The sequence below is a fragment of the Diutina rugosa genome, assembly GCF_008704595.1.
Source record: "Diutina rugosa strain CBS 613 chromosome Unknown scaffold57_size75075, whole genome shotgun sequence".
Lineage (NCBI taxonomy): Eukaryota > Fungi > Ascomycota > Pichiomycetes > Serinales > Debaryomycetaceae > Diutina > Diutina rugosa.
The window spans coordinates 20,832-47,209 of NW_022995169.1; the positions used below are offsets into that span (position 1 = coordinate 20,832).

A 26,378-nucleotide genomic window follows, 5' to 3' on the forward strand; every position below is an offset into this window, starting at 1 on the left:
CACTACCGTTTCAAAGTCCCACCCGGAAACCCCCAACAATCCCGAACCAATCCCAAGCCAAAACTTGAAACCTATATTCTGAAACCTTCCCCCTTATTCATACGTTTCAACAAAGAAAAACTTCAAAACCAGAAAGATATAATGTCGGCTACACCTCAGGAAGTGCTACAGCAGACGGGGCTCGTGGACTGGCTGGTGTTCAGCGAGTTGATCGCGATCATGGACGAGGACGAGGACGGGTTGGCCCTCCTGTTGTTTCAGGAGTTCGTCACTCAGTTTGAGGAGACACTGGTCGAGATCGATGCCAACTTGAAACAGGGGCGCCTCGACGAGTTGCTGAAACTCGGCCACTACATCAAGGGGCTGGCGGCGGCGCTCGGCCTCGTCAAAATCTCCCACCAGTGTGAGCGCATCCAGAATTACGGCAATAAGCACAATTTCGACCACGCGCGTGTGGTGCAAGGGAAAGTGATTGCCCCCGAAAGTGGAGACGGCGATGGCGCCGCCGGCGACGGCACCAGCGCTACTAGTGGTGCGAATAGCGTCAGCGACGGCGCGAATAGCGCTGATGGCGCCGATGGCGCCCTGGGCACTCAGGGTGCCGCGGGTGCCAGCGCTGACGGCGACGGCGACGGCGACGATCTTAGCGACGGCGACTACCTCGCCCTCGTCGGCGACGCCACCGCGCGGGCTAAAGAGGCGTTCGCGGCGCTGCGCACGGCGTTGTCGGCGTACTTTGGCGAGGAATTGTAATAACAAAGAAAATCGGAAGTGTAATTCCGCTGTTTCTTTGCCCTTTTTCACGATACTTACGGATAGATAATGATCGCTTTTATTAATAACTGTAGGACGTTATGATGACTAAGCACACCGGGTGTGGATGAGGTGAGGCGATTCACGGTATTCTTCCTTAGTCACGTACATCTTGCGGAAACTCAGCAAATTGGCGAGGATCAGCCCGCCAATCCACACCGAATAGAGCCGTTCCGGCGGCGCCATAAGCTTAATTTTGGTCTGGGTGCCGGTTTCTGTTTGGTAATGGTGGAGCTCGCTTAGTAAGCGGTCGCCAAACCCCGGAGTTAACGTGGAACCTCCCAGTAAATGGATACTTTGCCAAAGTGTCGCTCGTAAATCTAAATCACATTTGGCAATGGCGGTATCGACCATCGCCGCTAACCCCGGCAGTTCGTCACCCACCAAATCGGGACGGAAGATGATCTCCGCCGCCTGAAACCGCTCACTGCCCACCCTGAGTTTATGTCCGTCAGGTAATGTATAGACTAAGGTGTCTTCATTGGCAGTGGTGCGTTGTTTCAACTCCGGTGCCCCTGCGGCGGGCGCGACCAGGGCCACTGACTCCTTAATCTCCCGAACCACATCCATCTCCGCCAGCAGTGACAACCTAACCCCCAGAGCCAGGTGTAATAGCAGTGATAATTGGGCGGTGACGGCAGATCCAGCCACATCCATCCTTTTGGTCAGATTGGGGAGGGCGAACCCGTCGTAGACTGAAACCACACTCAGCTGACCCTCACCGACATCAACCACGACCCCAGTAGTACGTCCCAGCGCATAAAGCGCAAGCGGCGCCGGCGTCAGCACGTATACCCCTGGAGCACCAAACCGTTCAAACAACTCTTCGGCGATAAGCTCGCGGTTACGTCGCGGATTTTGTGGGGATTCCGTAATAAGCACCGGGTGATCACTAATCAGCGCAAGCTTCAACTGCTGACTGAAACACTGGTGCCACACCCGCGCCATGTCGCCCCAATTTGTCACCTGGCCGTGGTCGATCGGCACCAGGAGCCGAAGGAGCCCGCGCTGGCGCCGCGCCTGGGCGCCGACGTAGACCCCGTCGCCAGCGGCGCCGTCGTCGGCGCCCACCATGATCTTGGCGTACTTGGGGCGCCCCACCATCAGCGGACCATACGCGGTGGGAATATCGCCGCCAGCGATGCCGGCGCGGAGACCCAGCTGGCCGTTATCGACGACCACTGGTTGGTTATAAAGCCCCGCCATGGCGCGTAGCGCGACATCGCGATCATTTGAGATCAACTTCTGGGTCATGTGACCAACAGTACTATAATTACAGCGTAGGATATCATGTTACAAGGAGTCAACAATTATTGGGGATCGAAGACACTTGATAGGATATACATTTCAATGTAAACACTTGAGAATGGTATGAGATGCTCTATTTAAAGCTGTCTCTGTCTGTTTCGAAGTAAATACAAGTAAATGAGACCCAAAGCTATCCACAAAATATAAGGTAATTACAACCTAGATAGTTTTACGTCGTTGGATTTATGCCATGAAAATATGCCATGACTTTCATAGCAGTATCCCTTGTCTAATGGGACCGTCGTTGCCAGAACGAAATGGTTATTGGATGAGGAAAAACAGACGCTTGGGCGTTGATGCTAGAACTAATTAACGACAAATAAAAGCTGGTACGGGTGGTATGTAAGTTTTAAAGAAAATCGGCCTATATGCTCTATTATGGAAGCACTAGAAGCCACACTCAAATATCAATCTGAACGGTATTTGTAACTGTTGTTTGCTGGCTCTAATTGACGACGAATAACACTGGATAACCGTAGTGCTATCCAATATTTGTTAAACCGACTCTGTGTGAGTTAAAGAGGTATATAAGCAAAAGTTTGTTATTTCATATACAGGTAAACACAATATTACTACACGGTCACCCCGAGTCGTCGGCGTCCTTCTTATCGTGGTGGCCAAGGTGTTTAATCCCCTTAAAGCCACCACCAAGGATCTTAGCACCGCCGCCAAGACCCAAAAGGGCCCCTTTACCGACGTTTTTACCGACAAAACCAACGCCTTTACCCACACCTTTAACCACGGTGGCCCCGCCTTTAGCCACGACAAAGGCGTCACCAATCGTGGTATCGGAATTGGCTCTCACCTGGATAATCTTCTTCGGCTTAAACGAAAGCTTAAAGTACACGGTACCGGCGTCCTCACCCGATTCGCCGACGAGGGGCGTCTCCACGTCCACCAGCGAGTTCTCCTTGAAGTTGGCTTCGCTCAATTTGATTAAACCAGTACCCAAAAGATCGTTTTCATCGGCCATATCCCAATCCCAACACATCACGCGGATCTCGGTATCGTACATGTTACCCAATTCAACAGTGGTGGTCTCGTTCCACACGGGATCCAACGTCCGCTTCTTGGTATGCGTCTTAAAGAAGTGCTTCTTATCCAGATCAAGGTAAAGCTGGACGAACGGATCGGATTTGCCGTTGGAGTCAGCTGAAGGGAGCCCATTACCCTTAAGGATTTGGATAGTCAATTCACCCTGGTTATCCTTAGAGTCCTGAGGCGGCACCCCGTTCTCATAAACGAGGGGGATCCATTGACATTGTACTTGGACCGTCCCCTGGCCGTTAGAGCCCGAAAGCTGTAACGTTTCCGGTTGGTCGTAGGAGTTCTTAAGCAATTGGAGGGCGGGGATCAGCGTCTCACAGTCGCATTTCTCGGCAATATTGTTATCGTCTTTAGCAGCGATACGGATAGTACACTGCGACCAGTCCAAATCGGTAATCACCACGTCACCAGTACCCAAAGCGCCTTCGGGAGCGTTACCCCGCTTCTTCCGTTTCAGCGCTTTACTAAGCTTAGGCAGCGTCCAGTCGCTGTAACCATGAGAGTCAAAGAAGAATTGCACGTACGAACTCTTCTTGGGGACATCAGCCCCCAACACTTCAAACACAAACACCCCCAGCTTGAAATCGATGAGTTCGTCGAGCAGAAGCGCAAGCTTACCCAGATCGGACGAACCGCCGTCAATGTTGAGGGCTTCGTCTTCAGCAGCATCGTCAGCGCCGCCGCCAAGCTTCTCCATCCGCGCCAAACGACGCTGTAACACGTGCTTCTTGTGGCCGTGGTGGTGGTTGATCTGTTCCTTGATGTCGTCCATCTCCTGTTTCCGCTTTTGCGTCCGTTCCCGTTGTTCGGCTTCGTGTTGCTTTTCCCATTCGTCGTCACGGATATCTTGAAGGGTCTTAACCGGGAGACAAGGGAAGAATGAAAGGGAGTAGGTCACCTGACCCTTGACCCCCTTCTTATGGATCAATTTAGAAACACGTTTGGTGGTGTCTTGGTGTTCGACGTATTGCCCCTTTTCATCTCTCTGGATAATCTCATTGAGTTGGACATCAAATTGACCCAACGTCCGGTCGGGCGAGTGGCGTTCAACGTCCATCACTTCGATGGTAAGCTTCTGATTAGCCAGCGACACCGTAACGTAGTGAACCTCATTCCACGATGGGTTCAAGTTACCATTGAACGCACGAGTACGTGTCTTGTACACCCCGTTAACAAACACCCGCACGTAGGGATCAATCTTGCCGATGGTCTCCAAGTTACGCAAGTCTTCGGCGCGGTCAATCGACACTCTAACCGCCCCGATCGGGGGAGTAAACGATATGGGGTCACCGATATCAAGTTCCACCGGTTTCCATTGGACTTCAATTCTCACTTCACCACCGGAGGCAAGCGAGAACCACAGCTGTTGTACTTGCAGAGCGTCGATGTACTCGTTCAAGTACTTCAGCACGACACCCAACTTCTTACCCAGCTTATCTTTAAGCACCACCTTAAGCTTAGCCTTCAGTCGCGACGACACGATCTTTTCGTCAATCATGTTCCATCCGGGAGTGGCCAGCTTGACGAACTCCAGCTCGTCGACAAGTTCGTTATCGAGGTACACAAGCGCCTGGACATTAGGCGGTTTCTCCTTTTCGTCAAGCTTCAAGTGGCGGGCTTCGGCAACGTTGATACGAGCAATACCCGTGTTCAAGTCGGGAGGAGGAGTAATGGCACCGTCGGGACCCATGGTGGCTTCTTCACACTTAAAGTACTGGAGATCAAAGTTTAATGTCCCCACCGGCTTAGTATTTCTCGTGATCGTCTGGTTGACGTTTTGTTGAACCGGGTCCTTCTCCAAGAATTCCAAGTCCATTTGCACGATACCTTCCAACTTGTCCAGGCGGAAATCGTTATAATCGAATAATTGCACGACTAACGGATCCGCCAACAGCTTCACCGGAATGTAAAAAGTCTGGTTCCATTTCGGGTTCAGCGTGTCCATAATCGTTTTGGTTTTCGCCAACACCTTCCGTTTATCAAAGCAGAACGTCAAGTACGGGTCCATGGTATTGTTGATGGAAGCAATCGCCCGAATATCCTTACCGTAGTTGGCAGTAATACAAAGCACCCCAATGGCCGAGTCCAACGCGTTACCGGCAAGCAATTGCTGGATGTTTAACTGGTACAGCATGGGAGCGTAGACCATGGGTCCGACGTATTTGGTCACCATTTCGTTGATGAAGGGGAAGATACCGGGGAAGTCAAGCACCTCAAAGTTGAAACAAGTATCACCAAACAAACGACAAACGAAATCGAAATTAGGGGGTTGTAACAACAGCACGTTCACCGTCTCAATATGGGGGAACAGCTCCATCATTCTCACGCGGACACGGACGATGGCACGGCACAGCACGTCCAGCACGGTGACGGGGATAGTAACGCCAAACAACGAAGTCTTCACGGTGATCTTTTCGTTTACCGTTGATTTCAATTGCTTAGCGGAAAGGTCAACCAACGAATTGGGAATATACGAGAATTCCCAGTCCATCACCACGACATCGTCAGCGGTCCCCTGGAGCGTTTTCACCCGGTTAACTCTGAACGGTTTGGTACCGGCGGTAAACGTATCGATCCATAATTTCATAATGAAATCAGGCACGGGAAGAGTAACGAGAGTGGCGTTAATCTGTTCACACACAATCTGCGAGATCAGCGGTTCCAAGTAGTACCAGAACTTCTCCACCATCAAGTTGAACCAGTCGATGGTCTCGTAGTCGGTTTCAATCTGCTTGATCAGAAACTCACGTTGCGCTTCTTCCCGGATCTGTTCCCGGTATTTGCGTACACTCAGCCGGTAGAATACCAGACATACTAACACGACAAAGAATACGGGACCAAGGGAGAAGTAGAAGTAACCCCAGAACCACAGGAAAAACGCCCCAATGGCAAGCCAGCCGACGTTATGGTACCATTCCCCAAACAACTTCAGAGGGAGTTGGGTATCGAAAAATGACGATTTCAGGGTTAAATCGTACTGGTAGTCCTCGGCGGTCATGACGTCGTCGGACTCAAAGTGCCCCACTTCTCTCCAACCCCGGTAGGTAGGCATTTGCGGTAACAACGGCGGGGGTTTAGTAGTGATATTCAGCATATCCAAGTCCTTTGACGGTACTAAATCCGGCTGGGGACCTTTTTCGTCCACTTGCCCCCTCTGAACTTGTTGCGACAGCACTGCCAAAGGGTTATCGACGTCAACATCAGCCGGAGGAGGCGGTTGTTTGCTAACAGTGGTGGGAGTTTGCGACCCCAGCGCCACCGCTCTCGCCTCGTTAGTGCCGTTAACTTGGCCGTTATTAGCGGTAGTGGCCGCCAGAGGACGCTGTCTCAATTTGGTGGAGTCGCTGGCGACAGTGGTACGGCTGGAAAGCGGTTGGAGCCGCAGCAGCGGGTCCTGGCCATTCAGCAGCAGCAGCGACGGCGCGTAAACGGGCGCCTGTGCCACTCCAGCAGCAGCAGGGGCAGCTCCGGCAGCTTGGTTGGCCGCAATTGGTTGAGTGGGGGTCTGTTTGGGCGTCTGGGTAGGAGTGCTCGCCTGTTTGGCTTGGATGGGGGTGAAGATGCCTCCCGGTACTGACGTCGCTGGTGATGGGGGTACACTAACGCCATTAGCACCGTTGGTAGCACGTGGTTGAGTAGGGGTAGCGGGAGGGTTACCGCTGGGAGATGACGGGAAATGAGCGGCACCACCGGCGGGGTGTTGGATACGACTGCTCCGAGGCTTCAGAAGGTCAAATTCGGGAATGACAGGTGCTCCACTATTTCCATTACTAGTTCCAATTGACCCCAGTTTGGCGCGGGAACGGGGCAGCGACCCGAAGGCGGCACCCAAGGGAACCTCGATTCTCGGGGTAGACGACGACGAATGCACCGATTGCGCCGGTGCCAATTGCGGCAGGGGGTAGGAATCGCCATTGGTAGCATTGGTATTGCCGTTGGTGGCATTTGGCGTCGGCGGCGGCGGCTGTTTGGGAGCACTGCGGTGGTGGGCTCTCTGTTTGACGGCGTCGGCCAGCACGTACAGCGGGCCCGCCCCGTCCTTCGTCTGCGCCTGTTTCACCGTGGGGTCTAGCGATAAATTCCGGGTATCCTCGGCAAGCTCCAAAGTGTCGGTGATGTCCTTCTCGCGCTCGACGTGGGCCTGGGGCGGCGGGGCAAGCATCTCTTCCGGGTTGGCCAGGTCGGGTTTCTGCCCCGCGGCAGCGGCAGCAGCGTTCAAGTCCATGATCAACACAAGAACGCAAGTGTCCGCAAGTCAACTAAAGGTCTCGTTGAAGGGGAATTGGCGGGAGCAATGGGGCCTTGGTTGGCTTATTGGAATTTAGGGGAGACTTGTTTTTGCGACGCGCCGCGCAGTTGCCGTCGTGTGCCCACCAGAAGGCTGAAACCAGGCGTAGCCAAATGAAGGAAACTATAAAAATAAGAACAGGAATAGAAAATAAAACGATGGAATAGTTTTGAATTTAATTTATATTTGTTAAGTTTTCATTATGTGTCACATATTAGAGGCTATGCAAAGCTTAATCACCCAGAACACTACCTGAATCATGGGAGATCTCAGAATTCATACACGATGGCGTTTGTGACCGGAAAGACGCATGCGAACGATACTTACGAGGGGTAAACAGAACGGACCAGGTGACTAACCCATCCAAATTGTGATGAACTAAGTAATACTATCAAACCAGAGTATCAGGGATTTCACTACTATAATTCTGAAACACACAAAACCGAGTGTTTGGTCACTACCTAGGTTGATTGCTACTGGTAGTGGTAGTTGCTTGTAACCGCGTTCGCTAAGCCAACCCAGGGCTACAAACCTTGTGGTATCCAAACCAATGTCTATTATCTACCAAACCCTCTATTCTGAGCCAACGACGACGGCGCCGGGCGTCGTCCCTGCGCCACCACCGGTTTCTTAAGAATCGCCAGCGCCATCTGCGGCGGCTTAGGCGCCAGCGCCGCCACGCTACTACCACCACTACCACCACTTTTGCCGCGTTGCTGGCGGCAGTTCACCTCCAGCGCCAACGCCGCCTCGCACTCCTCGTGCTTATACCCTCCAAGCCACGGATTAGCTAGCAATTCAGAGTACAGCGGCCGCGTATCCGGATTTTTTTGGAGGCACTGGTTGACGAAGTTTTGCGCCAACTCCGTAAACCGACCGCTATCCAATTTGGGCGGATCACCATCGACAATCGCCAGTAATTGGGAAAAGATATTGCCGTAAGTTTCTGGCGGGTAAGGGTAGTGGCCACAGGCAATTTCTAGTATGGTAATCCCAAGAGACCATACGTCCAGTTGTACCAGATATGTCAGGTCCATCGGGTTGGAACCAGTATAGATGCGTTCGGGAGCCATATACAGTTGGCAACCAATATTGGTTTTAGCCAACAGCGCCACCAAATTACCCGATACGCCAAAATCGCACAACTTCACCTTCCCCTGAGTATTGACCAAAATATTCGTTGGTTTGACGTCGCGGTGGATGATATTATGAGTATCTTTAAGCTCCTTAAGGCCCCGGATCACACACTCGGAAATATACGCCAACAGCTGTTCGTCTTGTACCCCATAATTTTGGCCATAAATCTTATCCAACAGGCCGCCGTCCATGTACTCCATACACATGTACACTGCTCCCTCGACAAAAAAAGCACCGTAAAAGTCAACAATATACGGCAGCGTACACCGGTGAAGCACGTCCAATTCCATTAAGATCTGGGTGAATTTGGTCTCGTCAAGTTCAAGTCTCACTTCTTTCATCGCCATCGTCACCCCCGTAGGCTTATGTAATACTTTCAGCACGCAGCCATAGTTACCACGGCCAATTTCTTCGATGTATTCGAGTTCGTCAAGTGAAATACGAAACAGATGGCCGCTACTAAAGTCGACCCCTTTCGAGTGAAGCAGAGCTTTTCCGGCGAATTTGAGCTCTCCCAGCTGGATATCAATATACTTTTTGTACAGGTCAAACAACAGCGGGGCCCCGTTGCCATTAGAATCGGTATTTGTAGCTTTCGAAGGCGATTGAGGCACCGCGGGCGCCAGCGGCAATTTGAGGTTGAATTTGCGTTTGTTTCCGTTGGTGGTGGTCGGTACCGCCAGGTCCAGTTTCAGCTCAGGCGCGATAGGCTTGGTTTGAGCGAGTTCACTCATATCAAGCTTCATCCCCCGTCTTTGAGAAAGCGACGGTTTCTTGACCAAAGGAGGGTTTGTCGGGGGAAGTTGCGGCTCCAGATTGGCGTGGGGACGAATGTGGACCCCGGCATCAATACCAGCATCTCCAATATCCAGGGGGGGAGCCAGGGGAGGGCGGCCGGCGTTCATCAGCAGCAGCCTCAGCAACGACCCCACGGGCAGCGCCGCCTCCGGGTTGCGCAGTTTCTGGAACGCAAGCAACCGGGCCTGGATGTCCAGCAGCATCAGCAGCAGGATCGGCGGCGGCGCCGGCAGCAGCACGTTGGGCTGTTTGTCGCCCATCTCGGTAGTTGGTTATGGAAATTAGTTTATCGAGGGCGGCGCCCGCTTTTGCCTGGGAAATAAGTTGCTGCGCGCGCTACCATGCCGACTGGAGACACACCAGATAGGGCCATCGAAGATGGCCAAATGATTACACAAGTGGTATGATAACTATCTAGACATCACTCTCTATCTATTACGGTATTAGATAAGTTTAATTTTGCTAGTATTCTCTGTTTAATTCACCATATGATTAGCGTCCGTCTAGTGTAGTGGGCGACGCGGAGGAAAACATGTGTCTGAGAGTGCCAGCCACTGTCTCACCCAGTACCCATTTTCTTTTCCCGACAATTTACTTTTTCAAAGTACTATGAAACATACTAAGCACAATCATTAATCATCATTAATCATCATTAACAATCACTTTAAACACAGCTACAACGGCAGTTAACAGACCCTATCTCTTTGACGCTGTGCGCACCCGCTTGGACGCGGTGCCGGAGCCTAAACTCCGACCACACTGCCGCCATCTACTTACAGCTGCCGCTACTTTCGACTAGCGACACCATGTGGTCCATTTGTCAGCGGATAACTGTGGTAAGTCACCGAATGACGGCAAAACGGATACGGATCACGCCGATCATGCAACGGGGCACAATACCAATGATTTTGAGGGGGCCAGGGCGGCAGATCACGTGGGGACCAATTAGGGCGTCCACAAAAAAATGTGACGCCTTAACTGATGGTTGGGGCGGTACCTGAACCGGCGCCCGGTTACTGCTTTCGGACGGGGGCGGCTCGCCTTTATCGGCACACTGCGTTGCGTGTACGTGCTGCGCGTATACCGCGAGGGCATCGCCGGCGACGTGGTGCAGTGAGGCTTAGCCCCCTTTGACACGCCGATGAAAATGAACGAGTGCGAAAAAAAGGATGCTTTAAACCCACGGCGGGATTCGAACCCACAATCGCTCGATTAGAAGTCGAGCGCCTTAACCATTGGGCCACGCGGGCGGCGATATTTGAAATTGAGGTGTGGTTTTTGGAACGTGGTTGGTGAAAAAGAGCCATAACTTTTAGTCATTACCAACAGAGTTAGGGCCAAATAGTGTGTTGTGGTCATGTTTGATGGTTAGGGTAATACACTGTGCTGGCTACAGTGCCATATCACCACGTTTAGTGGAGATATTTGTCATGGTTCCCATGGTGACCAATGCCAACGACACGTTCAATATTGTTACAAGAACTAAAATTACGCCTGTAATAGTACTAAGGTAGCATCATTTACACTGGGAGTAGTCAAATTCTCCCAAATTTCGCCCAAAATAAGGCTAGCAGAATGCCAGTGTGTAAGCATCACTCAGGGGTTAAATACGAGTTGGTAGCTACCGTTGTTTTGTCAACGAAAATTGTGACACATTCCCTCTAAATAGACGCTGTTCATCATCCCCAGCAAAAGAAATAACACCGTGAAATTTCTTCTTCATAGTTTTGTCTAATAAATGCCATTAAGCAATGTCCACCTGAGACATTTGGTGCCGCCCCCGCGAAATTTCGTGTCTTTTCGAGCCTTTTTCTGCATGGCTCCCATTCCTTTTTCTCACAGTGGCAGCAAAAAAAACGCGACACGCTAACAAAACCTCTTTTTTTTCGTATATACGTGGATACCCTAATTTTTTCGTTTACACCGTCTTTCCCCGGCGATGAACTTGCTTGCCACCCGTAACTTCCGTGTGGTGATGGCCCTCGTGGCCTTGTTGACCGTCGCCCTCATCTTGGTCACCCAGAGAAAGCAGTTGGCGGCGCTGGCCCCGCACATCGCCACCGTCCATACTCCTGACGTGTTTGATTCGGCGCCCGGCGACGAGCCCAGCGCAAAGCTTCCGGAAGGAAATACTCCTCCCTATCCGAAACAAGATGCCCTTAAAGCGGATAAGTTAAACGACGCTATTTCTGCCGATAAGTTGCCGCAAAAGCCTCAGGACGTCGCCGAGACTAAGGCTGACGCCAAGACTAAGCCTGTCGCCGAGACTAAGCCTGTCGCCGAGACTAAGCCTGAGTCTGCCAAAAAGCCAGCTTCTGGTGACTGTGAGCAGTACGTGATCATGATTGACGCCGGTTCGCTGGGGCTGAGAGTACACACGTATAAGTTCGATGTGTGCCAGCTGCCTCCTCTAGTGCTCGCTGAGGACTTTAAGATGCTTAAGCCCGGTTTGTCGTCGTTTGACACCGATGCCGAAGGCGCTGCCAACTCGCTCAACCCGTTATTGGACCTGGCGGTGGCGTTTGTCCCGAAACATTTACAAGCGTGTACTCCCATTGCCGTGAAAGCCACCGCCGGTTTGCGTAAGCTTGGTGAGGAGAAATCGCTGGCGATCTTACTGGCGGTGAGATCTCATTTAGAGACGAAATACCCGTTTGCCGTCGTCGAAGGTACCGACGGTATCGAAGTGATGGACGGTAGCGACGAAGGCTACTACGCCTGGATCACCACTAACTTGTTGCTTGGTACGATTGGTACGGCGGAAAAGGAAGCCACTGCCGCCGTGTTTGATCTTGGTGGCGGTCTGACGCAAATTGTGTTTGAACCTAAACCCGACCACCCCGTGGCTAAACTGGATATGGAACGCAAATTCGAGTTTGGTGGCCACACTTACTCCCTCTACGAATATTCCCACTTGGGCTACGGGCTTAACGAAGCGAGAAATAAGATTAACAAGGCCATCGTCACCAATTTCGGCACCGAAAAGCTTACCAAGCACCAACTGGCTAAACAAGCGGAGGCCGCCGCCGCTGACAACGTCGAAATCACCAACGCGTGTTTGCCTCCCAACACCGAAACCACTAAAGTCGTTGAATTTGGTAAAGACGAATACTACCACGTGAAGTTTGTTGGTGGTAAACTGCACCTGGGCGGGTTATGTCGAGGTTTAGTGGAGCTGATTTTCGCCAAAGACGCCGAGTGTAACGTCGGCCCCTGTTCTTTCAACGGCGTTCACCAACCGTTACTCTCTAAGCTGTTTGACAAGCACGGCGACATGTTTGTGTTCTCATTTTTCTACGACCGCACCAACCCGCTCGGGTTCCCGCTGGACTTCACCGTCGAGGAACTCCGCGATTTGGCTCGTGACGTGTGTGGCGGCGCCGAGCTGGCGTCGGTATTCGCCAAAGAGGCCCAGGAAGAACTCAACAAGGAACCGTTCTGGTGTATGGACTTGTCGATCATCACCGGGTTATTGCACACTGGCTACGATATCCCCCTCGCCCGCGAAGTGAAGACGGCCCAGAAGATCGGCGGCTTCGAAATCGGGTGGTGTTTAGGGGCGTCGTTGCCGCTTTTGGAGCTGAAGGGCAAAAACTGGAAGTGTCGGGCATAAACATTTTTTCTAGGGTTAGCCGATTCTCGGCCGACATCGTCACCGACATCGTCACCGACGTATTTTCCTTCCGTCCAGTTTTGGTTCTCGATAACCTTATGTGTCTGCTCTTACGTTATACGAGGATTAGTAATTTGGCGTGATTTAACGATAGTGTTAGGGTAGAAGAAAAAAAGCTCATTATTCACAATAAATGCACCGCTATTCACGAAAAAATGCACCATTATTCACGAAAAAAAAAAAAAGCACCATTGACAAAGTCAGCCCCTTAACCCCACCGTAAACAGCAAGGATCGCCGGACGTTCGAGTCCCGTCACGCGACATGACACTAAGACAAGCTGCTTTGGAGCTATCAGGGTAACCCCTTATAGAAGCTATCAGATTTAATTAGGCGTCGCAGGAGACGTACTCGGCGTCGGAGTTTCCGTTACCTGTCACAGCTTATTTAGCTGCGGATACTGCGGATGCCACCCCCGCTTTCGACCCCGCTTTGGATGATGCACCTGCGCGATGCCAGTAAGATCGCTTAAACGACATTTACTCCGAGGAGACCGGCCCCCCAGACTCCCGCCGAAGGTGGAAGTTTCCAATGCCATAAGCCCTCCATTTCCTTTCCATTTCTTCTGATAGAAGAGTTTAAACCGTATAAATCTATCCTCTCTTACCAATAGAAGAACCGTCATTTGTTGGCGTATCTGCGGGAAACCCAACGGTGCTTACACAGCATGCACCATCGGAGCCGACATTTACTCGCCGACATAATCCTCGATGGCCCGACACGTCGTATACGTATTTATATAAGCCGGCGCCGGCGCCTGCCTCACTTTAAGGTTTTTACGACTGACCCCACACCCCAGATGTCCGACACCGAGTCCGTCGCCAGTGCCGGCACCGCCACCTCGGGGTACCACCTGATGCACCACCTGATGCCCGTCACCCTGATCCAGATGACGAAGACGGGAGAATACGTCATCATTGGCAACCGCAAGTTCCGCACCCTGGAGTTGCAACAGGCTTTCGGGGGTACGTTGAACCCCGGTTTAGCTCCCTATAAAAACTATGAAGTCAATCCGGCTCCCCTAGGGTTGGCGGCGTTCGCTTTCCTGACGTTTTGCTTGTCGTTATATAACGCGCAGGCGATGGGGATCAAAGTGCCCAATGTGGTAGTCGGCGCCGCCTGCTTCTACGGGGGGGCAGCGCAATTCCTCGCCGGCTGTTGGGAATTCTATACCGGTAACACTTTTGGTTTGACTGCTCTTTGTTCCTACGGCGCCTTCTGGCTTTCCTACGCCGCCATCTTAGTGCCCGCGTTCGGCATTTCTGGCCCTAAAAGTGGCTACGCCGATGCCCCCGACCAATTGCTGAATGCCATTGGCTTTTATTTAATCGGCTGGGCGTTGGTCACTTATATGCTAGCGCTGGTGACGATCAGATCGACGCTTGCCTTCTTCCTCCTCTTTTTGTTTTTGGCGATCACGTTCACCTTACTCGGAGCCGGCGAGCTTACCGGTAAAGTTGGCGTCACCCGCGCCGGCGGCGTCATGGGGGTAATCACGGCCATCGTCGGTTGGTACAACGCCTGGGCGGGGGTGGTGACGAAAACCAACTCTTATATCACTCAGCACCCGATCCCCATGCCCGATTTAACTCCCATCGTGCCGTGGCGACGCAACAAAAAGGATTAAACGCAACGACGTGACGAACAACACATTAAGCATCACCTATTTATTATGTATAACAGACCAATCAATGACCAACCACCTACAATCTCAACTAGTCTCGTACCTATCAAATTCGACTTTTAGGTATTCATGATATTTGTAGATCATAGCTTTCATGGACGCAACTTTATTTGAGACAACCACATAGGAGTAAGGTGAAGAAGGAAAGTAAGAAAGTTGATATAATTAGATTGTATCGAAGATTATGATTTCAAAAACATTCGAGGATATTATGGTCTTAATCAAACTTCTGGCCATATTTTGAAATATTGAAGAAAAATGAAATGAAAGTCAGAATCCTTAAAATGTTACGCAGTTGATTAAGGTGGGTGAGTATTACTCAATTTTTGGATTGTCCACCCTTCGGTGGACAATCCTTAGATGTAAGTGTCTTTCTCTAAGATGTGATTGATTATGTACAAGAAAACTGAGCACGCCTATTCGAGCGCCACCTTGGCCCCCAAGCCTTCCAAAGTCGCCTTGATCTTGTCGGCGTCCTCCTTGGCGACGTTGTCCTTCAACACCTTGGGCGCGGCCTCGACAAACTTCTTGGCTTCGACGAGCGACAACCCCAAAAGCGTCTTCACTTCCTTGATGATCTTGGGCTTGGCCTTGGCGTCAAACGATTCCAACTTGATCGAGAAAATCGTCTTTTCTTCCACTTCTTCCTTAGGGGCCTCGGCTTCGGCGGCGGGGGCGGCGGCGGGGGCAGCCCCGGCAGCGGGCAAGGCGATGTCGGAAATGTTTAATCTCGTCTTCAATTCGGTGACGAGGGCCGAGGTTTCCAAAAGCGTCAACGTCGAGATCTGGTCGACAATGGCGGCGATCTTGGGGTCGACGGGGGCGGCGGCCAGCGAGGCGGCGCCGGCGTCGGCGGCGGTGGCGTTGAACCGCACACAGGCTCTAAGAGCAGGAGTGCCAACAATACGGGTCGCGGGTCTGAGGGCTTGTCTGATCATAGCGGCCAAAGGATCCTTGGTAGATAAAATTTTCCACCGCTCGCACGATGGGAAAAATGCGAGCCACCAACGCTGAATCAAACAATACAACAACAAATACAACAAATAGACAACCGGAATAATTAATGGTGAAAAAGTGATTTACTTTGATTGAAGGGGTGTGGTTTAGTTCTATCATACAACGATATGATCAGTGTGGGAAATAATTAAAGATAATTTAGTTCAGATCTAGATATATCAATACCTAGAAGACGTGACTTCCAATTCTTTTAAAGAGCTAATAATCTAATTATGTCTCCCACTAGCACAATACACTACCCACCCCGGTTTTTCTGGTGGTAGCATCGCTACTGGTGGCCGCTCTCAATCTAACGGCTTCTCCGCGCTTCGCCGCCACTTTTTCGCGACGCGAGAGGGCGCTCACCAACGTCGACCGTCATCACCATCTTCACCATACCCCATGGCGTCGTTCCGGTTCTGTGCCGAGTGCAACAACATGCTCTATCCCAAGGAGGATAAGCAGGAGCAGCGGCTTCTCTACCTGTGCCGGAACTGCGGCTACACCGAGCTCGCGGAAAACCCCAAGGTCTACCGCCACGAGCTCATCACCAACATCGGCGAGACCGCCGGCGTCGTCCAGGATATCGGCACCGACCCGACGTTGCCGAGACTGGACAAAGAGTGTCCTAAATGCGGTAACCGGGAGGCGGTGTTCTTCCAGTCGCAACAGAAACGCAAGGACACCAGTATGATCTTGTTTTACGTGTGCTTAAACTGCCACAACACCTTCCGCGACAAGTTGGACAATATGGGGTGACCCACTAATTCATATTTGAGTCGTTGCCCTGGGGGCAAGGCTTCGAGTGTACCCATAATATATATTACGTAAACCAAACACATATAATCTAAGCAAACGATACCTTCTTCCGTTTCGGCGCCGACTCATTATCGTCGTCACCGTCACCTTCTTCCTCCTTCCGTCTCGCCTTGGCCAGCTTCCGCCGCGCCGCCCGGGCCACCAGCGCCTTCAGACGAAGCTCGCTCTTTTTACCTTCAAGCTTATCCTGCTTCGCCTGTTCTTTGCGTTCGAGCTCCTGGCGTTTCAACGCCCGCAAGTCCTCGAGCCGTTTCAGCTTCTCAAGTTTCAGCTCGTTGACGCTATCGTACTTGTCGTTGATGCTCTTCACTAACCGGTTCATCAAGAGCAGGTCGTGGTCGTCGACAAACACCTTCCCCTTCTTCCCCCGCTTAGCTTTGACACCCGGGGTCACCGCCATATTGAGCTGGGGCACCGCCAACTGAGTTTCCGAGTATTTAGTGCCGTTGGTGGCCCCGTAAAGGCGGATCTTCGCCTCTCGCTTTTTGATCGCCTCTTTCAGCGGCGCCCGCTTCTCCTTCTTGGGAGTGAGTTTCGGCGTCAGCGCCATCAAGTTACGAGCAGCGCCATCAGAGTACACCTCCAGCTCATTTTCCCGCTTCTTGTTCTGCGTCGCCAGCCGCTTCGCCGTCTTCAGCTGTCGGTGGACCATGGATACGCGATGCTCATCTCGCGCGAAATCCCCTTAGTAGAGTGGGAGAGAGACAATCTGGGGAAACGCAAAAACATTTAGTAGATGACAAGAAATTGATCTGATGAGTGTAGGGTCCACTTTAGATTGGAGCTAGAGGGTAAATTGGCAAAGAAAAATTGAATTAACGTTTAATACGACGATTAAGTGGGCTTATTTGACAACTTAATGGAATTTGTTGAGGCCATGAATGAGGTTTACGTTACTTCTTTCATTGACAAGTAAAAGAAATCAGCTCTGAGTGCATTACATGATCTGTTGTTAAAATCTAAATATGATGGCTAATTTTGTACATCGTGCAAGGCATAGATTACCTTACTATTGTGAGTTCGATCAATCCAAAACTGGTAATCAAAAGTAAGATGATTTCACAGTTTATCTTTTAAGTAGACGTATTCTAGAGCAAGATGATCGAGTCAGGCGTTGAGTTAGGGCAACTATCAACATTCCACTCAGCAAGACGATTCCACATCTTTATTCATCTCTTCTGCATCTACCCTCAATGCTACCATAACAAGTGTACCTTATGAACCATTCTTTGCCCTATTTAATTTCAAATCAAGTAACATCCACAAATGTTAACACCACCACCCGCACTTACCATGGCTGGCGTACCTTAAATGACAATTTGGTCTAAAACTTCACTACTATGACTTCGTTTCTCATGTAATAATACCTCGACAAACCACTCCCAAACTCTTTTGATTACATTATCTAGTCATCGTTTCCCGTTTGTGTCAATCTCGAAGCACTATTAACTACGTCGCACTCAGGAGTTGACAAGCCCCATACACACCACCACTTGTACCCCACCATGAAGGTGTTTGTATCGTCCCAGAACGTGCCCATCGGCTACACCACCCCAAAATTCCCGTCGCTATACTGGCCAGTGGGGCGTGACAACTCCCACTACCAAGTATCGTTCCTCTACTACCGCATCGATATCTGGAAGTTCACGGTGTTCTGGGGGCTTATCCTTTCTGGAGGGCTCTACTGCCTGGCAGGAGTGGTCGCTCTGGCAGCCCTGTTGTTTAATAAATCACGCCAGCGGCTGAAAGTGCTGGTATGGATGCTATTGGAGGCGTTATTGGTGGTACTGCTCTATGCGTTTGTTGGTCTTTTCAAAGGGTTTGTCCTGGGAGCAATCATTGGCCTTATCGTCGGTGCCATTTATCGTGCCGGTGAGTTGAGTATGAGCACGTGGATCCCCTTCTGCTGGTCAGTGGCGATTATTCTATTTGACGTGTGTTCCTCGTACTCTACCTCCGCCATCATCTTATGATTCCGAATGCTACCTGGCTCCCAAAGCTCTCACGAGCTGAACCAAATACGCTAATGCCATTTCGTATAGCTCCTTCACTTTGACGTCCTCCTGCCGGTGACATTGATGCCTAAATGGTTATACAGGTTGTAACCAGTGAGCACGATTTCTTGAATGTGATGTATCAATGATAGACTACTGCTGTCAATAAGTGAAGTATGTCATCGATATTCAAATCGGTTTGGAAGAAGTGTCGTCCGCTAAATGACAGCCTTCTCATGTTTGACCAATCCACCTCGTTTCTACGTCTTAAGCATTAGAAGGGGAAATAAGCGCACCGTGGCGTCGATGTACTGTTTTCTACTGATTATGTGTTTGAGTCCACATTATCGAATGTGCACACTACTCCCCTCTGGAAGGGGATTCTAGTTCTCGACTAGACAAACTTAATTGTTAATAAACTAATATCGAAATCGTATAAATGATCATTATGATTTTATGATTATGTAGCGCTTCACCACTTAACAATCCACTTGAACCAATTCTTCGACGCCATGATCAATCACCATCGCCGTCAATTGGCCGCCTTTAGCACACCCAGTATCAAGCCCCCTAGTGTACTTCTTCAACTTGAGCCCTGCCGCAGCGTGGTGGCCATAAAATACCACCGTGCGCTGCGATTTCGGCTCCAGCTTCATTTGCTTATTGTAGATCTTCAGCCAGGCGACGGCCCCTTCAGCATCAGTGTCGCTCGTCAGCCGTTTATAGTCAGGTTTGAGCAACGCCCGCATCTCCAAGTTTTCATTAGGAGGTTGTTGGTCCAAGGGTAAATCGGGACGGACACCGGCGTGGACGGCGATGGCCGGGTACCCCAGCGCCAACGTCCCCAACCGCTTGATCACCGAGCACAGATTGATGAACTTAATGTGGCGGGGTCTGAGTCTTTTAGCAAGCTTCAATTCCAGTTTACGCCCTTCAACCTGGGCGTGATCATCGTCAACTCCCGAGAAGTGAGGTGGCGGCAATTTCCAGTACTCCGTGTAAAGCTCAAGCACCGAGTATTCGTGGTTACCCAACACGCATTCAGCCCGGTTATCAATTAAATAGTCAAGCACGGCAATCAGGTCTTCTCCTTTAGTGATAAAATCGCCAAGCAGCACCAATTTATCGCGGTTAGGGTCAAATTGAACTTTGGCCATCAACCGTTTGAGCGGCCTAATCAGGCCGTGGATATCACCGACAACGATAAGACGGCCTCCAGTTAACGTTTCGTAATCGGTAAGATTGGCAATACGGGCGATATCGTGGAGGCGGACGGCGGGCGGGGCCATAAGCGCCGGCGCTATAACCACCACCGCCATCATCGCCATCGCCGCCACCAATGCCAATACCCACCGGAGCCACTGCCACAGGGTTCGTCGAGGCTTTGCCTGCTTCTCGAGCCGCTCCGGCCGCTTCCCGTGGCCCACAAGCGGCGTCGTCTCCTCCATTGAAAGACTGGTCTTGTTCTCCCAGGTAAACAATAGGGCGCGAACGGACCTCAGTTTATATGTGAAGGAAACTGAAGTAAGTGAGTGTCGGAGTTAGCGGATCGATCACTGTCTGTCCCTATTTTTATTTAATGTAGTAGTACCACGCGATGGCAACCCTAACGGTTATATGAGTGACTTGTCCGCCTAGCAGCAGCCACCTTCCACACGTGGGGTATTGGTGTGCACAGACACCTAAAGTCATCGCTGCGGGACGTCATGGATACGACTGGGGGCTCGCAACGGGGAAAAACGTGGGTCGCCCAGGTTGTGGCTAGTGACAATTCTGTAAAAAATTACGGGGTGTAATTGTCAGCCTCGCCTGGCGATTTTCGTTACAAGGCGGGGGAGACGTCGGCTAGTGACCGTTTACTCAATTAGGTGTTAATTAGGTTCACATCAAAAACGGAAAACCTGATCTTGGCCTAATGACACACTAGCCGTTTCTTTTTTTTTTTTTAGTAGTGGTAAAGCATCAGATTGTCGCTGGAAGTAGTCGCTGACGATAGGGGTAAACTACAATTAGTATCCAATATGATAGTATTAATGCACATATCTACAAGGCCCACTTGAGGACCTCCAATGACGTCACCACGATGAATATGGTGGTGGGCAACGTCAACACCACGTAGCCCCAAAATAAAATGCCCGCCATCTCCTGCTGGTACAAGTTGTTCAACTGGGTGATCTGCGAGAGCTGGATCGCTGGTGGCGCCACCGTCAAGATAAACGCCACAATCAAGAAAATGGGGTCGTCGAGGATCAGCACGTTGATGTATTTGACACATAAGGCGATGATGGGGAGCAAAATAATCAGGGGGAGGATCATTCTCAGCATGAGCGACCCGATGATGATCTTATGGTAACGTTTAGTGGCGGGGGGGACGTCAGTTGAGGGGGCTAAATTCAGCCCCAACACGATCAAAATCAAGGGAATCAGTACCAGACTAAGCTGGTTAATCGCCATCGTTACCGTATTATTGACAAACGTCCCCGGAGTGAAAAACGCTGACTGGAACGCCGGCACCAGTGCCACCACAATCAGCACCACCATTGCCCACAATGGCGGGTTCATCCACGAAACAAACCCTTTCCACACTCGATATATGCGGCTTTCTCTGGGGGTAATGGTGATGGTGGCGTCGGCGTATTTGGCCAGATCGTCATCGTCAAACGTCGCTCTCTCAATCGCCACTTCTTCGTCCAGCGAGTACTGGATCAACGGCAGGCGTTCACCAGCGCCCATGGGAGGCAGGGGACGGGCGATGGTGAGGGCGGCTTCTTCCTCGGCCATTTGCGCCAATACTGGCGAGTCTGGGTCCAACTGAGTATCGTGATATAATTCCCGTAAAGGTCGCTTTTTCATGAGCTTATTATAGCCCCACGACCATCTCAACACTTGGCCCAACTGCTGGAAGATCAAGAGGTATAGTATACCTCTCAGAGCCACCCCATCGGCGGTATCATTAGGTAAATCGTCCCATAACAAATCGGGTAAGGTGTACGCCAACAGCATCGTGAGCGATACGGGGAGCGAATTGGAGTTACCGAAGACCGCCATCGCCGTGACAAAGTCCGATTCCGGGTGGTTAAGCCCTAACACCGCCAGCGACACCCTCAGACACACATATGAGATCGCCGTCAGCACCACAAAAAACACGGGGATCACCGCCAAATTGGCCATTTTCGAAAGCGAAAGCAGCGGCGCCAACTTGGAAAACACTAAGCAGGGAGTAAACAAATCAACATTCAACTGGGAGATGATCTTCTGGGCGTTCTTGTTAAGTAAACCCGTGCGGGCACTGATGAAGCCGGCAACACATATTATCACCACCTGGAGCACCGCCTGGAACGTGAGAAACGCGATCGATAGCACCTCCATCCAGTAGATTTTGGTGGACGGTGTTTTAAAGAAGATTGAAGTTGTGGCGCTGTGCCCCCTGCCTTAATAAACGCCATAATCGCGTCCCTGCCCCCAAGTTGCGGGCCACGTGCGCAGGTGCCAGGGTGTGGGCGCAGCCGGTCATCGTCTGATGCGCGGAGATGGCAGGGATACCGTCTAAAGGAAGTGAGGCATTACGGGGATTATAGAACGTTTATGGTTATTGTCGCTGGCTAGGCTTGTACTGCCGTGTCGTACTATTTCTTTAATCTGGCGATCGCCGCCATTGTTTATCTGGAAGACCGAACTACGGCTTTGTTTGGGAATTTTCAAGATAACGATCGCAATCGGCGGGGAAGCAAACAATAGCCCCCCACACCACGGAAAAAAAAGTAAACTGTCGGAACCCCGTATTCACGAAGCTTATGGAAAATGGGCCCACTTCTATGGGACAATGCTGTCACCACTAGAACTACATTACAGTAGGAGGGGGCAGTGGCAGCAGAGAGGCAGTGGCAGTGTACAGGTAGTGACGCAATTTTTCACTCAAGCGAGCGATGACGTAGTGGTTGATGGGACGATTGCCGCGAAGAGTGTCAAAAATGCATGGAAGCCTCTTCCTGGAAAAAGATGGGCGCGTGACTGGAAAATTTGGGGGTGGCGAGGGGACTCCAACTACGTCATCGCAGCCGTATCGTATTGGTTTATGTTAGCTATCGTACCCCGCTTAAGATTTGGTCTGGACTTTCTATCTCTTATGTTCTTAGATTGTATGACATGAATTGCTAATCTACTCCATATTTGCTATCTTCAGACTCCTTTAAAAATGATCTGATTTGGATAAATCTTTTGATTCACGAGTGTGTGTGTGTCGTTGTTTTTGTTTGATTTTGTGTAGATCCCTAGGTGTCTAAGATTCTCTCCATTCGAACACTGGGTCAGTATCACCCGTGCGTTTACGGAGAGAACCAGTAAACTTAGCCGGGGTTTCTTCTTCACAACACTGTTGTTTCACCTTAGTCACACTGATTTTAGAGTCATCAGCACACCCCACTTCTAAATTTCCCGTACTTGCGTTTATGGCAAATTGACCAGGAGCAAGCTCTTTGCCGCCATCAGCTTCGGTGATACCCAGTAAAATCACTCGCTGGTACTCCTGCTTCCGCTTTTTGGGTAAGTCAACGAATTTATAAGTGTATAACGGCCCTAAAGCATCGTACATCCGCTTCACTTGTCTCAGATCTAACTGGTGCCAATTGATCTGGAGCTGAGCTGGTTTGATTTTGCGAGCTAAACTGAACTCATAAGTCTTTTTCACTCTAGGGTGAGTAGGTAAATACCACTGATTAGCCAATACCAGGGCTAAATGGCGCCCACCAAGGTCACCAAGTCTTTCCGCAAGCAGGGCATAATTATCGTGAGCGTGAATGGCCACCGGATCACTCTGAACGATGATATCGCCATGGTCAAATTTGGTAGGATGCAACAGTTGTACGGTGACTCCCGTAGCCAAATCATCGTTAAGTAAGGCGTATTGGATTGGCAGCAGTCCCGAATATTTGGGGAGAAGCGACGGATGAACATTTAGTCCACCATACTCACACCGACTGATGAAAGCTGCGGGGATAAGCTGACCGTACAGCACCGCCACCACCATATTATAATCGTTTTCGTCGCCCAAACGAATGATATCATCAGCACTATCAGCACGTCTCACCGTAAGGCCAAGCGCCTGAGCGCACTCACCAATGGGTAGTTCTTTCTTTTGTTTCATCCCTCTTCCTGTAGGCTTAATTGTGCGGCTAACGACATCGATAGCATCGACTACGCCCGGTTGATCTTGGTGGAGTTTATGAAGGTGTTGAAGCGACGCCACGGAAAACCCGTCCAGGCCAAAAAACGCAATGCGGAGCCCCGTCCGCGAGAGGCTTCGTGTGAACACACGGGTAAAGTGCATGGATTGTTTAGCTAGGAATGGAATCGGATGGCTCGGTTACAATCGGCGCTCTGGGGAAACGTTCCGATCTCCTGAGGTCACGTGAATCGCGATGGCAGTAAACGGCCTACAACTCCGTGAATTCAATTGACACTAACCAGGAAATTGAAATTATAATTTTGAAAGAATTGAAGACTTTGAAATTCAAAAAATCGAATTCATGATTAAATTAATATTCGAATGGTATAGTTTTGATGGAGTAGTGGTAACTGTCTGTATCACTCGATTGATTAAAAATGAAATATTTATGATGCTAAAGTGCCTATATACACCAGGGTCAGGCAAAGCCGCCCTTTTTCTTCTTCTTCTTTTTCCGAGACTTTTGACTCGGCATGCTGCGTTTAGCCGTCGACGTCTGGGTCGCCAGCGCCAGCCCCTGAGTGTCGTCCGCCTGGGTCGCCGACGGCTGGGTCTGGGTGAGCTTGATTGAGGGCATGATCGTGGTTTCCGGCACCGTTGACGCCCTCGTCGCTACTGTCGTCGGCTGAAGCGCCTCATCCCCCCACCGGCTGATGAGGTCACTAACAATAGGGTTAGACTCAACCAATTGCTCGTCCTCTTTGTCCATGGTCGCCACGTGATCGAGATTAATCACTTGCGTCAGACACGACACCATCTTGGCGATTCGCTCTCGCGGGATGTCGGGATACTTTTTGCAATAGTAGGCAAACGGGGCGTCGTCGGCGTCCTTAGGACTGGTAGTAACCTGGAGCCGTTTACTGGCAAAGTACTGTTTCATCTCGGTGAACATATCTTGAAGTTCGTCAAAGTCAGTGGTTTCGGAAATGGGGACAATCTCTTCAAGGATGACGGTCGGTTCCAGTCGGGGCTTGTCGGCATAGCTGGTCAACCGCTGGGCATATTCTTCCAACGTGGCGGGCCGCGGTGGTGGCAGTTGCTGGTCGACGTATTTCATGATTTTGTCAAAGTATTTTGATAGCATTGGGGCGTCTGGCGGGGGCAGGGGCGTTGGGGGTGGTCCCGGGTCGGGGAACTTTACTGTGCGGGATACTAACGTCAGCGTCACCGAGCCACCGTTAGCATAGCCATACACTATCCCCACTTCCGGGTGGATTTGGAAATAGGCCATCAGCAGACACTTGGGGAGGGGCAGATGTTCAATCATATACGGGTCTCTTTTGGAAATGGGCCGCTGATGTTCATCGTAGCCAAACGTATACACCAAAACCGTCCACTCCAAGAGTACCCACACTGTAAACTCCTGAGGGTCGTCAACTTCTGGTACCACCATCACCTGAGGGTTGGAGGCCACTTCGTAATACACTTCCCACGACAATACCCGCTCTCTTCCCCGGTACCAGATCAACTCGCCAGTAGTGAGGATGATAAGGGAGTTATTAGGGGCCGTCTGAAGGTTGACAAAGTGGTCGTCTTGAGGTAACATCGCCACCGTCTTCACCTGGCGATCAACGACAATCGAGAGCGTCTGGCGCAGAGCAAAATAAAACGTGTTGTCGTGGTATAACACTTGTCTCCATCCCGAAACTTCGTCGGTATCTAGCTTGCCCTGAGCCACCACCTTTTCCATGTCATTGTACACTGTGGCCGACCCGTTAGCCTCGACCACCCCAATATCACCAGTTTCAATGGCGGCCATCAGCGCTCCCGACGAGAATTTCGTCTCGTAGGTAAGATTGTCCACCCCTTTAGCGGTGATGTCGACGAGATAACCAGCATTACGACACCGCACCAGCAACGTGATGTGACGGTTTCCACCAAATTCGTGCTTCACTTCCTGAATCCAGTCGCCAAACTCGACCACCTGGACCTGGCGGTGTTCCTGGGGTACCCTTATTTCTCGGCCATCGATCTCAGTAGCTTCGCATATGGCTTTGGTGATGATAAGCTTAGTATCGTCGGTAAATGCAAGGTAGTGGTCGGAGCCATTAAACGAATAGCACACGATTTTCGCCCGGTCGCTGGGGTCAAACGTTGTATACCGTTTCAGAAAGATGGCGCCGGCTTCCTCCACTGGCTTCGCCGTCAGCGTCCCGTCATCGAGCACCCCGGCCAATAACCCCCGCAGAATCAGGCCTAGCCCCAGTGCCAAGCGAGGGATGTCTCTCTCCTCGCCGACATCGACACGGTACGATGGCTCTCGGATCACCCCCACTTTGGGATCGGGTAAAAAGCGGGGGCCATCGCGGACTCGGGGGATGGTGGCATCGCCGGTGACGTCGGCACCGCGGCCGGGAACCGACAAAAGCACCTCGCCGTCGACGCCGTAGTTTAGTCGGGTACCAATCCCCCGGCGATGAGGCCAACTAGTGGCCGTGATCTCGGGGACGTAGTGTACTTCGTCATCCTCGTCCTCCATCCTCAGGTACTGAGCCGCACGCGATCAACACCATAACCATTACGACCAAATCCACAATCTAAAATCCAAAAAGTTGACTACGCTTTAGGTGGAGTAAGTTGGTTTTTACCATTAATGGG

General features: G+C 51.0%; 14 protein-coding genes across 14 annotated transcripts; 5 read left to right on the forward strand and 9 right to left on the reverse strand. All coding sequences in view use genetic code 12, as the record gives it.

Annotated features, from left to right (window-relative positions):
• Positions 1–141: 141 nt before the first annotated feature.
• YPD1 (Ypd1p) lies at positions 142–753 on the forward strand (the record flags this gene model as incomplete). The annotated part of the gene is made up of 1 exon (XM_034156837.1): positions 142–753. One exon carries the CDS (start codon positions 142–144, stop codon positions 751–753), a length of 612 nt encoding a protein of 203 aa, XP_034011180.1.
• A 108-nt stretch (positions 754–861) lies between these two features.
• On the reverse strand, positions 862–2,019 carry DIURU_004011 (uncharacterized protein; the record flags this gene model as incomplete). The annotated part of the gene is made up of 1 exon (XM_034156838.1): positions 862–2,019. One exon carries the CDS (start codon positions 2,017–2,019, stop codon positions 862–864), a length of 1,158 nt encoding a protein of 385 aa, XP_034011181.1.
• A 682-nt stretch (positions 2,020–2,701) lies between these two features.
• DIURU_004012 (tricalbin) lies at positions 2,702–7,393 on the reverse strand (the record flags this gene model as incomplete). Its single annotated transcript, XM_034156839.1, has 1 exon — positions 2,702–7,393. One exon carries the CDS (start codon positions 7,391–7,393, stop codon positions 2,702–2,704), a length of 4,692 nt encoding a protein of 1,563 aa, XP_034011182.1.
• A 620-nt stretch (positions 7,394–8,013) lies between these two features.
• Positions 8,014–9,651, reverse strand: PBS2 (mitogen-activated protein kinase kinase; the record flags this gene model as incomplete). Its single annotated transcript, XM_034156840.1, has 1 exon — positions 8,014–9,651. The coding sequence occupies one exon, from the start codon at positions 9,649–9,651 to the stop codon at positions 8,014–8,016; it is 1,638 nt and encodes a 545-aa protein (XP_034011183.1).
• Positions 9,652–11,330: 1,679 nt separating this feature from the next.
• On the forward strand, positions 11,331–13,004 carry GDA1 (guanosine diphosphatase; the record flags this gene model as incomplete). Its single annotated transcript, XM_034156841.1, has 1 exon — positions 11,331–13,004. One exon carries the CDS (start codon positions 11,331–11,333, stop codon positions 13,002–13,004), a length of 1,674 nt encoding a protein of 557 aa, XP_034011184.1.
• An 858-nt stretch (positions 13,005–13,862) lies between these two features.
• DIURU_004015 (acetate uptake transporter family protein) lies at positions 13,863–14,690 on the forward strand (the record flags this gene model as incomplete). The annotated part of the gene is made up of 1 exon (XM_034156842.1): positions 13,863–14,690. One exon carries the CDS (start codon positions 13,863–13,865, stop codon positions 14,688–14,690), a length of 828 nt encoding a protein of 275 aa, XP_034011185.1.
• A 473-nt stretch (positions 14,691–15,163) lies between these two features.
• On the reverse strand, positions 15,164–15,685 carry DIURU_004016 (mitochondrial 54S ribosomal protein bL12m; the record flags this gene model as incomplete). The annotated part of the gene is made up of 1 exon (XM_034156843.1): positions 15,164–15,685. The coding sequence occupies one exon, from the start codon at positions 15,683–15,685 to the stop codon at positions 15,164–15,166; it is 522 nt and encodes a 173-aa protein (XP_034011186.1).
• Positions 15,686–16,145: 460 nt separating this feature from the next.
• On the forward strand, positions 16,146–16,502 carry DIURU_004017 (DNA-directed RNA polymerase II core subunit; the record flags this gene model as incomplete). The annotated part of the gene is made up of 1 exon (XM_034156844.1): positions 16,146–16,502. The coding sequence occupies one exon, from the start codon at positions 16,146–16,148 to the stop codon at positions 16,500–16,502; it is 357 nt and encodes a 118-aa protein (XP_034011187.1).
• An 88-nt stretch (positions 16,503–16,590) lies between these two features.
• Positions 16,591–17,214, reverse strand: DIURU_004018 (uncharacterized protein; the record flags this gene model as incomplete). The annotated part of the gene is made up of 1 exon (XM_034156845.1): positions 16,591–17,214. One exon carries the CDS (start codon positions 17,212–17,214, stop codon positions 16,591–16,593), a length of 624 nt encoding a protein of 207 aa, XP_034011188.1.
• An 853-nt stretch (positions 17,215–18,067) lies between these two features.
• DIURU_004019 (uncharacterized protein) lies at positions 18,068–18,535 on the forward strand (the record flags this gene model as incomplete). The annotated part of the gene is made up of 1 exon (XM_034156846.1): positions 18,068–18,535. The coding sequence occupies one exon, from the start codon at positions 18,068–18,070 to the stop codon at positions 18,533–18,535; it is 468 nt and encodes a 155-aa protein (XP_034011189.1).
• Positions 18,536–19,035: 500 nt separating this feature from the next.
• On the reverse strand, positions 19,036–19,845 carry DIURU_004020 (putative serine/threonine-protein phosphatase; the record flags this gene model as incomplete). Its single annotated transcript, XM_034156848.1, has 1 exon — positions 19,036–19,845. The coding sequence occupies one exon, from the start codon at positions 19,843–19,845 to the stop codon at positions 19,036–19,038; it is 810 nt and encodes a 269-aa protein (XP_034011190.1).
• A 754-nt stretch (positions 19,846–20,599) lies between these two features.
• DIURU_004021 (uncharacterized protein) lies at positions 20,600–21,925 on the reverse strand (the record flags this gene model as incomplete). The annotated part of the gene is made up of 1 exon (XM_034156849.1): positions 20,600–21,925. The coding sequence occupies one exon, from the start codon at positions 21,923–21,925 to the stop codon at positions 20,600–20,602; it is 1,326 nt and encodes a 441-aa protein (XP_034011191.1).
• A 910-nt stretch (positions 21,926–22,835) lies between these two features.
• Positions 22,836–23,882, reverse strand: FMT1 (methionyl-tRNA formyltransferase; the record flags this gene model as incomplete). Its single annotated transcript, XM_034156850.1, has 1 exon — positions 22,836–23,882. The coding sequence occupies one exon, from the start codon at positions 23,880–23,882 to the stop codon at positions 22,836–22,838; it is 1,047 nt and encodes a 348-aa protein (XP_034011192.1).
• Positions 23,883–24,198: 316 nt separating this feature from the next.
• On the reverse strand, positions 24,199–26,259 carry DIURU_004023 (uncharacterized protein; the record flags this gene model as incomplete). Its single annotated transcript, XM_034156851.1, has 1 exon — positions 24,199–26,259. One exon carries the CDS (start codon positions 26,257–26,259, stop codon positions 24,199–24,201), a length of 2,061 nt encoding a protein of 686 aa, XP_034011193.1.
• Between the last annotated feature and the right edge of the window lie 119 nt (positions 26,260–26,378).